Source organism: Ostrinia furnacalis, unplaced genomic scaffold, assembly GCF_004193835.3.
Source record: "Ostrinia furnacalis isolate ACB-3 unplaced genomic scaffold, ASM419383v2 OfSCF2804, whole genome shotgun sequence".
NCBI lineage: Eukaryota > Metazoa > Arthropoda > Insecta > Lepidoptera > Crambidae > Ostrinia > Ostrinia furnacalis.
The window spans coordinates 354455-367993 of NW_021133043.1; the positions used below are offsets into that span (position 1 = coordinate 354455).

The following is a 13539-nucleotide window of genomic DNA, read 5'->3' on the forward strand; positions in this document are numbered from 1 at the left end:
CGTATGGCATACAACTCTGGGGGTCAGCTAGTCACTCAAATGTTGAAATCCTGCAGCGCTACCAGAACAAAGTGTTAAAGATCCTGGTCAATGCCCCATGGATCACACGGAACACGGAAGTGCACGAGTACCTAGAAATCCCTACAGTCAAGGGGGAAATAGAAAGTTCTTCTGTAACCTACAAGCAACGCCTTGAACGACTTAGCAACCATCTGGCTACACAGCTCGTGAATACAAAACAACTGCCTGTTTCGGTTAAAAAGAATGCGATTGGCTTCAATATAAAACTTCTCAGGAAGAAAAAGAGCAGGGATGACAGATGACACATCACAGGACGTGCACTCCCCAAAAGTCGAATTAAATTAAAAAACTAAACATAATATTATTTTCCAAATCCTTTTCAGTTCTACATCGGCGGCGTGCCCAACTTCCAAGACGGTTTAGTGGTGACCCAGAACTTCACGGGCTGCATCGAGAACCTGTACCTCAACGCCACCAACGTCATCCAGCAGGTCAAGGGCGGGCTCGAGGCCGGCGAGCCCTTCAAGTACCAGAAGGTCAACACGCTCTACGCCTGCCCGGTCAGTACAACACTTATACGCTATGGCTGGTTTTAGTGTCACCAGGCCTGTTCATCTCCGCGAGTTTACATCGAAAACAAAACACGCACGATGGCCCACCTACAGGATACTATTCGCAAGGCCTCACATACGAGCGAACATTGACTCACGCACGCGTATTCTTGTGTATGATGGAAGAAAATAAAATAAAATGGTGTACTAAATACTGTGCAGTATTTAACTGCCTAAATAATAATAAAAACTCAGAATGTACTTTTTTAAGTTGCCTGAAGACACTGAGAGGTAAATAAGTAGTTAATATTATTCATGATAATTCATGCTACATCATGTATTTCCTCCGCCATTTTCCGCAGTTTGGCACCTCACGTCACATTTTACCGAAGTCAGCCCTATAGCTTCGGCGCAGTGCCGATCACTGACGTTTGTCAACAAAATGGTGCTTGACTCTTGAGACAGGCTAAATTACACCATATTGTTAATGACATTGAGCATACATTTTTTTAAATACCTTCGCGAAGTAAAACTTCTGTACGTAGTACTTATTATTATTCTGTGNTTAAATACCTTCGCGAAGTAAAACTTCTGTACGTAGTACTTATATTATTCTGTGGTGTCACGCGGACCGTCCGGTGCGGACCCGCTCCGCACGGCCGATCTGTATGAACTTCTAAGGAGCGTTTTAGAGTAATGCGGTCCGGAGGAACCGCTCGCTCCCTAAAGCGCGTAATTATGTCGCTGTAGCGCTCGCACACTCACTGCGGGCGCCCGTCGCACAGTCGCGACAGCAATATAATTACGCGCGAGCGATAAGGATGGGTAGCTTGGGGTCATTGGACAAAATTCTACGTGCTCGCAGACCAGACTATAGCAGTTCATACAGATCGGCTGTGCGGAGCGATCCGTACTGACAGTCCGCTGACATTAAAACCAACCTATACGTATACGCCCGTATTCACCAACGATGCTTGCTTAAGTGAAGCAGCAAATCGAATGCACAGCGTTGAATAAAGCTGTGATTGGTTCGTGTGTCACCCTGTGCGTTCACGCGCACTGTGAGACCTCATTGTGATGTTTGTAAATATGGGCGTAATAGTAATAATTAAATGTCCTCGTATATTTTACCTGGATTACATTACATCTGGATCCAGGGAAGGATCGGTTGATGTGGTGGTAGAATCTGTAGAGGCCTTTGTCCAGTCTTCCAGCTGAAAAAAGGAAAAAGAAGAACTTGTTACTCAATGCTATCTAGTAGTTACTATGTACTTATAAGAAACATAACATAGATTAATTCAAAAATTATGTTCAAGAACAGTTCGGTACGTAAACTGCCTAGTCTGGTGGCTCTTAATATGTTGATAATCCTCTTAAATTACAAGATTTTAATTCAGTTAAATTCCATTATATTGGTGGATTCACACAGCTAGCGCGGCTCTGTATCGATATTTGCACTCTCATTTGATACCGCGAACTTCCCCATTGTCAACATTGTCCATGCCCCAGGGTTGTATTTAAACGCCATATCAATGCATGTCAATACCCATACAGTAGACCACTATAAATAACTTTAATTTGACTGTCATTCATTTGTTTCTAGGAGCCAATAATAGTCCCGGTGACGTTCCTGAAGGAAGGCTCGTACACGAAACTGCGCGGTTACTCAGGAGCCAATACCCTCAATATCTCGCTAGAGTTCCGCACCTACGAGAACCACGGCCTGCTCATCTACCACAAGTTCAAAACCGAGGGACACGTCAAGGTAGAGATGTACTCATACTTCAGACTTCTATTATAACCAATGTTGCGGCAAAATCTGTGACGGTAGCGTGTAGACAAGTTCAAACGTGATACGCATGCAAACATGTTAAGCATGTTGCTGGCACCTCAACTCATCATAATCATCGTAAAAAATAGCCAAACGGTGAAGGTGTCAGAGTGGCTGACTCGTGATCCGAGGAAGGCGGGTTCGATCCCCGCCGCCGCTTGACTATTGTGGTGAACCCACTAACTAACATAAGCATATTTAGCTTATCATGAGGGGTTAATCGATTGCTTGATATTTTTCACTTTCTTTTTTGAGATCACGGCGCTCGAGAGTCTAACTACGTTGTCATTTTGTTCTCGGCATGTCTGTGATGGTGGCGGTGGATAATGGATATACGACCTTAGTTCTTGCGGGCCGTTTTGACACAACGCATCTTATTCCAAACTCATTCTACTATTCATTTCTTCTATTTTCCAGGTGTTCCTGGAAGAGGGCAAGATCAAGGTGGAACTTGACACGCCAGGCGCGCCACGCGTGAAGCTTGACAACTACGCGGATACCTTCAACGACGGCCGCTGGCGCGCGCTCTCACTTACCATGGGGCCCGACAGTCTGGTGCTAGCTGTGGACAAGCGGCCTGTGCGCACCACCAAGCGTCTGCGCTTCTTGACTGGCGGCACCTACTACATCGCAGGTAACTTAACCTGTCCTAGTGGCTCTACAGGGGCTTGTATAGGCCATGACACTGGACTCAGATTCAACTAAGATCACCTTGACCTTCAACGACGGCCGCTGGCGCGCGCGTCACTCACTTGTATCACAATGGACTTGGATCAACGGAGATCATAACGACTTGGATTAACGGAGATCATAACCTTGGTCTTAGACTTTAACACCATGACGTTTGATTTGACATGCCTGACAACTTTTAAAACCCGATCAAGTTAACTGCGCACCTCGCTGGAATGCGATTCTTACCCCCACACCTCTTCGCGCTCGCCCCGTCCTTACCAGAGCGTCTATGTGACCTCACGACTGCCAAGTGCGCAATTAACTCAATCGGGTTGTATTATGTATGTTTATTAAAATCTGCAAAGTTCTAAACAAATGTGAACCTTTCGAGCATTTCACTTGAGAAAGTCGACATTTTTTTTTATTTCAAACTTACATGCACATATAACGGTGTACATAAGGCGGACTTAATGCCTTTGGGCATTTTCCTCCAGTCAACCTTAGGGTCAAACTGAGAATAAAGTAGTACGTAAATAACATATGAATAAATACATTTCTAGCCACTACACTATATATAGAGAAGATCTAAACTGTTCGTTGGAACCCTCCAATCCCTTTACTAAACATCCTTCAATACCAAAAATCTTCTTATTGTTATAAGAATGATTGTAACGAATGCCCCCGTGTTCCCCAGGCGGCAAGGCTCCGCCGCGCGGCTTCGTGGGCTGCATGCGGCGCATCGCCGTGGACGGCAACTACCGCCAGCCCACCGACTGGAAGAAGGACGAGTACTGCTGCCCCAACGAGGTCGTCTTCGACGCCTGCCAGATGATCGACAGGTACTATAGTCTGGTCTGTGAGCATGTAGAATTTTGTCCAATGACCCCAAGCTACCCATCCTTATCGCTTGCGCGTAATTATGTTGCTGTCGGGCTCGCACACTCACTGCGGGCGCCCGTCGCACAGTCGCGACAGCAATATAATTACGCGCGAGCGATAAGAATGGGTTAGCTTGGGGTCATTGGACAAAATTCTACGTGCTCACTGACCGGGCTTTAATACAGTGGAGAGGACGTAAACCTTACCTCAACCTGTTAACTGTCTCTCAATAGAAATGAGATCTCTGCGGACTTCAGAAAGCCTAATGAAAGCTTCTCATCATTACCAAGGCCCTAAATTCCTTTTGATTTCACCCTAATGTTCAAACTGCGACTACTTAACTCTACCAAAGCGACAAGATCAGAACATATCAGGGGCGCTTACATAGACCCTTAGCAGATCATAATCCACTATCACTACCAGGGGTAGTAGATATAGATCACTTTAGATGTCATCAAACTAATCGATAAAATTGCCTTCATAACGTTATATGCACCCTCGTAAGACATGCCTATGATGCGTGCTATTATAACGTCTTACCGATACATTTTACCGAGATACATTTTTCGTCCAAAATCGACTATAAGATTATATCGTGGCTCGCATCGTAGACCGGCCTAAGGTTATTACGATAATCACAAAAAATATTGTAAGTGTCCTAAGAATTCTTGCGCTGCATCTTCTCAGCACTGGCCCATTTATTGTCCCGAAGCAGTGGTAGGGTTAATACTGGGACGTGTGAAAGTGCTTTTAAAAGCCTACTTGCAAAAATAAAATGAGTTTTATGTTCCAGGTGCAACCCGAACCCGTGCGAGCACAACGGCGAGTGCACGCAGACGGCGGAGGAGTTCACGTGCGACTGCCACGGCACCGGCTACGCGGGCGCCGTCTGCCACACGTGTACGTGAAACACACAATTATTGCAATACATCTTGTGTTACACACGCTTCATGAGCTATTTCAAACATATCTGTATTATTTTTCTTTATTCAGAAAACCACAGTGTAGGTAATTGATATTCGCAATAAAATCAAAACGGAGTAAGGTCGATACGGGAAAGGAGTACGACACAATTTGGTTATTACAAAAAACTGAAATGTTCAGTTAGAAAGTATGGAAGAGCGTACTCCTATTATGTAAATTGTGGTGAATTTGAAGACGATATTGTGTACATTTTATATAATATCTACTCTGTAAACCATGTAAGATATCTCTTACATCATTCACATTAGGGTCAAAAATATACAAGGAAATGAGCGAGGATTATCATCATTAGATCATTAATTTGGTCTTCGCTGCAGCTGCTTCGCTAGAAGCCCACGCTATCGACGCTAGCCAAAGAAGTTATAGAAGTGTGAGGATACGGATCCCTCAACTCGTGCTTAACTGTCTTTTTTCATCATCATCATTTCAGCCATAGGACGTCCACTGCTGAACATAGGCCTCCCCCAATGCTTTCCACGTTGATCGATTGGTAGCGGCCTGCGGTCCAGCGCTTCCCTGCTACCTTTACGATGTCGTCGGTCCACCTTGTAGGTGGACGTCCCACGCTGCGTTTTCCGGTACGCGGCCTCCATTCCAGAACCTTGCTGCCCCATCGGCTCGGAAACGTGGCCTCTCACTATTATACAGAAGCTCAAAGTTGCACAGCGTGCTATGGAGAGGGCTGCTTGGTGTTTCTTTACGAAATCTAATCAGAAATGAGGAGATCCGTAAACCAACTAAAGTTGCTGACATAGCCCGACGGATTAGCAAGCTGAAGTGGCAATGGGCAGGGCACATTTATTTGTTTATTGTGTGAAAATTCTCCTAGCCCATCTTGCGTGTGTAAATATGAATACCCCTATGGTCCCCCAGCGGTGCACCCCCTGTCGTGCCAGGCCTACAAGAACGTGATGTCGGTGTCGCGCTCCGTGGACCTGCACATCGACGTGGACGGCTCCGGCCCGCTGCCCGCCTTCCCCGTCACCTGCGAGTTCCTATGTGAGTGGATGCGGTTATTCTTAACGCTATGACGTAACGGTATGTACAGGAAGATAACTTGGTAGTGTTGACTTGAGCAGAAAAGGAAGCTATGATTTTTTTAGTGCCATTTATTGACATTGACCATGCATTTTTTTTTATAAATATCCATTTTAGACTGTTGATTAAATCTCATAAATTCCGAGGTTATTGTCCCTATTCATTGTTTCTACACGTGAAGTGAAGGTCTATTTAGTAATCCCAGAAATAATAACCCTTTATGAACAGAAATAGGAAAAGTAAAAAGTGTCATTTTGACATCTCTTGCTTCTTGCTTGCGACGAGTGCGACGCGACGCGACAAGCGTGACAAGCACTATCAAATTAAAGGTATCCTTTGCGTCCAGAAGCGACGTATCATCGCATCTTGTCGAATCGTGTGTCGCTGACTCAGGACACCGCCTTTCTTGAGAGTTGCATCAGGCCTGTTCATCTCCGCGAGTTTACATCGAAAACAAAACACGCACGATGGCCCACCTACAGGATACTATTCGACAAGGCCTCACATACGAGCGAACATTGACTCACGCACGCGTGTTCTTGTGTATGATGGAAGAAAATAAAGAAAATGGTGTACTAAATACTGTGCAGTATTTAACTGCCAAAATAATAATAAAAACACAGAATGTACTTTTTTAAGTTGCCTCAAGACACTGCGAGGTAAATAAGTAGTTAATATTATTTATGATAATTCATGCTAAATCATGTATTTCCTCCGCCATTTTCCGCAGTTTGGCACCTCACGTCACATCATNTTTATTCGTCCAAGAACTAAAGGCATCCTTCGCTTGCGGTAAGCGACGTATCATCGCGTCGCACAGCTTCAAGACACGCTCTTACGCGATCCAGGACACCATTCAAGCCTTTCTTGACAGTCAGATCTGCGATCAAGCGACGTATCGCGCGTCGAGTCGTAAAGTCGCGCGCGCGTCGCTGACTCAGGACATCGTCTAAGCCTTTCTTGAGAGTTGCATCCAATGAGGGCTATCGTTTTTATACTTAACAGTTGGCACCCCTGGCGATTGACAGGACCTTACTCTACAGTGGCGCCATCTTGACGAGTGCAAATGCGATAGTCCTGCTACCACTTTAGCTCTCACCAGTTGGTGCCACTGTCTTCGCTACTAGCAAGTGACAGGACCTTACTCTACAGTGGTGCAAACTGGTGAGCGCTAAAACGATAGCCCTTGTGCCGGTATGCACAATACTTAATCTCTTCATATCTTATCTTGATCACGTTCACAGTGTCAGCGATCAAAAACGATAAACGATCACGTCGGGGTCACCAATTTGTGCCATGTTGGGAGACCGTATGAATGAGACACGGGTTGTAGTTAGTCTCTGCTATTAATCTGTTTATTAGTGTGAACTGCGTGACTATTTATACGATATAGAGTAAAGGTAAATGACGTCACAGCATCAGCACTATACGTGATAAATGTGCTGACACTGTGAACGTGATCAAGATAAGATATGAAGAGATTAAGTATTGTGCATACCGGCACACCCTCATTACGTTTCCTCCACAGCGGACGGGCGCGTGCTGACGTCGGTCCGTCACGAGTCGCTGTCCAGCAGCGTGGTGGACGGGCACCAGGAGCCCGGCAGCTTCCGTCAGGACATCACGTACGACGCCGACCGCGCACAGCTCGAGGCGCTACTCAACCGGAGTCGCTCCTGCTCGCAGCGCCTTGAATACCGCTGCCGACACTCGCGCCTGCTCAATTCGCCCAGTGAGTGTATTAATGTTTTAACGCACTGTGCGTCACGTGTCACGTTCAGACGTCGCAGCGCTGGCGCAACGCACACGCCTAACTCGGAATCTCTAATCATTCAAACTTTTAACACGTAGCCGTTTTCAGGGTACTTATACACGTCTCAAATAACTGGTTCTACCACCACTTCACCATCATCATCATCATTTCAGACGCAGGACGTCCACTGCTGAATGTAGGCCTCCCCCAATGATTTCCAAATCTCCCGGTTTGTAGTTGCCTGCATCCAGTGCCGCCTTTCGACGTCCTCGTAAAAGTCGTTGACTATCTTGTGTACTCCAGAACTATGCTGTCCCATCGGTTGTCAGTTCCGCTATGTTCCTTGCTAACAGCCACTTACGCTTGCCAATCCGTCGGTCTATGTCAGCGGCATTAGTTTGTTAACGAATCTCACCACCACCATTTCAGCACAACAACATTGACGGAATAATCATACCATTTTACCGTCTTGTGTTGCAGGCGACGAGAGCTCGTTCCACCCTTACGCGTGGTGGGTGTCGCGCACAGGGCAGCGCATGGACTACTGGGCGGGCGCGCCGGCCGGCTCGCGCATGTGTCGCTGCGGCGTGCTCGGCGCCTGCGTCGACAGCACCAAGTGGTGCAACTGCGACGCCGAGCACGCGCCGCTCAGCCCCGCAGGTACGTGACTAGTGGCGGGTGTCTCACGGGCAGCGCATGGACTACTGGGCGGGCGCGCCGGCCGGCTCGCGCATGTGTCGCTGCGGCGTGCTCGGCGCCTGCGTCGACAGCACCAAGTGGTGCAACTGCGACGCCGAGCACGCGCCGCTCAGCCCCGCAGGTACGTGACTAGTAATACGTTTAAGCGCAATTGGTCCAATCGTGAAAAATTTACAAATTCGCGATTAGTCCAATTCTCGATCAATTCGCGATTGGTCCAATTCGCTATTGGGTCAACTCGCTATTGGTCCAATTCGTAATTGGTCCAAAATAAAAGGATATCCAAAATGAAAAAAATAAGGAGGTTAGTCAACTTTTACTACTATATGCAGAAAAAAGCGAATTAGTCCAATTACGTATTGGGCCAATAGCAAATTGGACCAATAGCTAATTGGACCAATCGCGAATTGGACTAATCACGAATTTGTAAATTTTTCGCGATTGGACCAATTGCGAATTTGATCCTAAACGCAAGTTCGTTCGTTATAGATCGTTTCATCCACGAAGACGTGCCCAACCATTCTTCCGCGAAAGTTTGAGTGTTATCGGTACACGCTAAAATTATCCATGAGTGCATACGCACACTACAATAATGACGCTCGGATTGCCCGGATCAAACTCCCCGCTACCTGCGCTTCCAAGGGAACCTTGATAGAGGAACTTCCCTATACCAAGGTTTTGTACAATGTATTAAGCTATGGAAGAGCGACATCTTCTGATACAAGTACATAGAAAGAGAGAGAAAGTCAACACCTAATTTGTAACCTAACCCCCTTACTAATAAAAAGTAACATAGTTGTTGATTACGTCACGTCACTTTAAAACACTGATCACCGAGCGTGTAAGTTTAATTAGTAAGGTGGAGATTGCAGCGAATAAAAGTTCTTTGATTTCACTTGTGCAGCCTCAAAACCAGGGGTAAACGAAAAAAGTGTCCATGAGGCGAAATGAATAGTTAGTTCCGTAGGGCGTTTTGTACATTATACATGTTTTCAATACACATAAAAACAGATACAAAACCAACCACGAGCTTAGTGTTATACTTTGAATCTATTTTCGAGATTCATTTCATAATAATTTTTTTGCAAGTAAATTCTTAAAGAGCACTTTTACACATCCCTACCACTGCTTCGGGACAGTAATGGACCATTGATGAAAAAAAGCAGCGCGCAAGAAACACAGTCACTATCCCAACTAATATTATAAATGCGAAAGTAACTCTGTCTGTCTGTCTGTCTGTCTGTCTGTCTGTTACGCTTTCCCGCTTAAACCTCGCAACCGATTTTGATGAAATTTGGTATAGAGATAGTTTGAGTCCCGGGAAAGAACATAGGATAGTTTTTATCCCGGTTTTTGAAACAGGGACGCGCGCGATAAAGTTTTTCTGTGACAGACAAAATTCCACGCGGGCGAAGCCGCGGGCGGAAAGCTAGTTGTCAATAAGGCCTCAAGTTTTATATTGAATCTTTTAATGATCAAAACAACTTTTCTTACAGAATTTACTACCTATCTACATTGTCTACTGGAAAAATCATCAATCAATAGCAGAAAAATAACATTTCTATCGTTATGACAGAATTCCAATCCGACGGAGGGGACATCACAGACAAAGAGTTCCTGCCAGTGAAGCAGCTTCGCTTCGGAGACACGGGCAGCCATCTCGACGAGAAAGAGGGACGGTACACTCTCGGCCCGCTTTTGTGCGAAGGAGACGGTAAGCTTTTTTAAGATAGTTCATTTAAAATGTATTTAATTACTGAGGTTTTACGCACCGATGTAAGAAGTCCCCAGAAAACTTTTTGCTGAGTCTTAATACTTTTTGTATCAAAACTAAACAGAAGTGCTCTCAAGTACCCATCTTCATGACTAGAAAAGAGAATAAGGATCTTTTGGGCAAGCTACTCGCTTCGGCCTAAAAAACTTGTCGTTTACTTTAAGTTCACGATTGCACCTTTGTTTAAAAATAACATTGTGTTTCTTGTAAATATTTAGGAGCAAAATGGCGGACCGTATACTTTTTCATTAATTAAGGTTAATTTGTTTGTTATCTAGATTTATTCAGCAATACAGTGACGTTCCGCGTATCGGATGCCATCATCTCCCTGCCGACTTTCGACCTGGGCCACAGTGGCGACATCTACTTCGAGTTTAGGACCACTAAGGAGAATGCTGTGCTGCTTCATTCAAAGGTATTCATTTTCGATGAAATCAGTCTTTTATGAGGTTAAAAAAATCGATGTTTTTTCTGTTTCTTTTGTCGTCTTTCTGAGGGGTATATTTTGAAGTCTTGATCTTAAGTGATGAATTTACAAGACTTTCCACAACTGCCAGTATCAATCGTCGAACGTTTGGTAATCAACTATGATGAGAAGCACATACACAGCTAAGTTATAAACACCACCAACAGAGGCAAACATTTGACACGTTTTATGTTCCTAGGGCCCGCAAGACTACATAAAGCTGTCGATCATCGGCGGAGACCAGCTGCAGTTCCAGTTCCAAGTAGGAGACACACCGCTAGGCGTTTCCGTCGAGACCTCCAGCCGCCTCGCCGACAACAACTGGCACTCCGTCTCTATCGAGCGAAACAGGTACTTGTGGCTAGACTGTTAAAGTTTAATTTCAAGCTGTCCATCATCGGAAAGACCAACTTAGATGTTCTGAATCTATGTATTTTGTGACTTAATTACAGAAGAAGTGTAAGTGGTAGTGAACGGCGCTCTAAAGAACGAAATTGCGCGCTCGCAAAATCCTGCGCGTGTGTTCAATAACCTTGTTTCGATATTTCTTTTGACAATTTGTTTTCAATTCCACCAGTAAAGTTACTTGCGTAGTAGTCGACAGCGCGCTAAAGAACAAAATTGCGCGCTTGCAGACTCTTGCGCATGAGTAAATTGATGTTGTGGAGTAACGTTGATTAAATCTGACTTTCTTCATGTTATTCCATCAGGAAAGAGGCACGAGTCGTAGTGGACGGCGCCCTAAAGAACGAGATAAGAGCACCAGCCGACCCGGCGCGCGCTCTGCGACTGACAACGGCTTTAGTTCTGGGCGCGGCGCTGGACCGCAGCGGCGGCTTCGTGGGCTGTATGCGGGCTCTGTTACTCAACGGACGACCCGTCGACCTGGCGGCCCACGCTCGCAGGGGTAACTATACTGTGACGTCCATAGAGATAAAGAGAGATTCCAACTAAAGCCCGGTCCCTGAGCACGTAGAATTTTGTCCAATGACCCCTAGCTACCCATCGTTATCGCTCGCGCGTAATTATATTGCTGTCGCGACTGTGCGACGGGCGCCCGCTGTGAGTGTGCGAGCGCGGTGGAAACATAATTACGCGCGAGAGATAAGGATGGGTAGCTTGGGGTCATTGGACGGGATTCTACGTGCTCACGGACCAGGCTTTACACAGGGACGTCATACTGACGGGATCCGAGCTCCAAGACCCGGCGCGCGCGCTGCGACTGACAACGGCACTGGTACCCGTCGACCTGGCGGCCCACGCTCGCAGGGGTAATATACTGTGACGTCACAGCGGCCATATCCACGCCCCGTAACTACACAGTGACGTCATACTGAGCTGCGACTGACAACGGCTTTGGTACTGGGCGCGCTTCGTGGGCTGCATGCGCGCAGGAGTAACTATACTGTGACGTCACACAGACTATACTCGAGCACTCGCGACGACAATTGACGACGGTGCTGGTGAATAACTAACGCTGGGCCTCTCGAGCCTGAGTCGGAGTTACGGGACTATTCCCACCTCCCGTTCCCACCGCTGCCACTCCTGTGTGCCTAGGATCTACAAATAAAACTACTCTAAAAACCCAACAAGTAAAGGTCAAGTTTGTCCCGGTGGAAAGCTAAACTGTCGTTGGGTCCGCAACGAAATTAATCAAAAGGGGTAACTAGACAGTTGGCATCATATACCGAGGAGATTCGAGTAAGGCCCGGTTTCCACCATACGAGCCATACGAGCGGCGCATCGCAACGCTTACTCCGACATCGCAGCGTTGGTAAAAATTGCGTTGCGTTACGTTATCTCCGTCATAACAACGCAACACTCCTCACCTACCCTCCCTGACTCTTTGTGCGTTACGTTGTAGTTACCTTAAACATTAAATACAGCAAATGTGTTAACGAATCGTTGTCGCAAGTATAGAAATACAACTTGTCGCAGGTCTGTACGGCATCTCGCTGGGCTGCGTGGGCAAGTGCGGCTCGTCGCCGTGCCTCAACAACGGCACGTGCCTGGAGGGCTACGACTCCTACTCCTGCGACTGCCGCTGGACCGCCTTCAAGGGGCCCATCTGCGCCGACGGTCAGTGTGGAACTTATAGCAAAACATACAGCTTTTGCTTTAGATATGGTGATAATCGCGCGGTTGCTGGGCATTTGGATTAAACCGTAACTGTACGGTTACCGCTACAGTGTCTCACCCATGAGAACCATGCAGAAACCTCGTGGTTATCGTGTGTCTGAACCTTGCTTAAACATTGCGCATATTGCTAGCACTCGGAGGCTTAAAACCCAGGCAGTTATTTGAAGTTAGGAATGCGTTATGTTTGGCAAAAAATGGGATTTACACTTTCTATGATTTTGTACCTTGTTTTCTGATATTGACCCTGCTTCAGAAATGCTGATTCTTAATAAATAAATTAGGATAAGACTAAAAAACTCGAAAATTTTGTTTTTACACTCTTTTTTTATAAGGGCTAGACAGAGATTGATCGTTTTATTTTATTACGACCGAAAATTCAATAATTTTGGAATCATGTGTCCATAGTAATAAATTTTCTTATTTCATATTTTTTCCAGAAATCGGCGTGAACCTCCGGCCCAACTCCATGGTGAAGTACGACTTCCTGGGCTCGTGGCGCTCTACCATCGCCGAGAAGATCCGCGTGGGCTTCACCACCACCAACCCCAAGGGATTCCTGCTCGGCTTCTACTCGAATATATCTGCCGAGTATCTCACGCTCATGGTGTCTAATTCAGGTGAGTGTTCGTTGAAATGATGATTAATCATGGGGCAATTGAAACGACAATAGATGAAGATGTCGGACTGGCCGACTTAAGATCCGAGGAGCGCTGGTTCGATCCCGTCGCCGAT

General features: G+C 46.1%; 1 protein-coding gene across 1 annotated transcript in view; it reads left to right on the forward strand.

The window, feature by feature from the left end:
* The window catches only part of Nrx-IV (neurexin-4), a 43420-nt gene that overhangs the window by 23798 nt on the left and 6083 nt on the right, over positions 1-13539 (forward strand). Inside the window, exons 13-20 of the mRNA XM_028309634.1 lie at positions 7505-7708; positions 8210-8389; positions 10005-10142; positions 10481-10617; positions 10868-11019; positions 11379-11575; positions 12607-12747; positions 13245-13424. Of these exons, the coding sequence (XP_028165435.1) occupies positions 7505-7708; positions 8210-8389; positions 10005-10142; positions 10481-10617; positions 10868-11019; positions 11379-11575; positions 12607-12747; positions 13245-13424 (1329 nt within the window). The remainder of the gene's footprint in view (positions 1-7504; positions 7709-8209; positions 8390-10004; positions 10143-10480; positions 10618-10867; positions 11020-11378; positions 11576-12606; positions 12748-13244; positions 13425-13539) is intronic.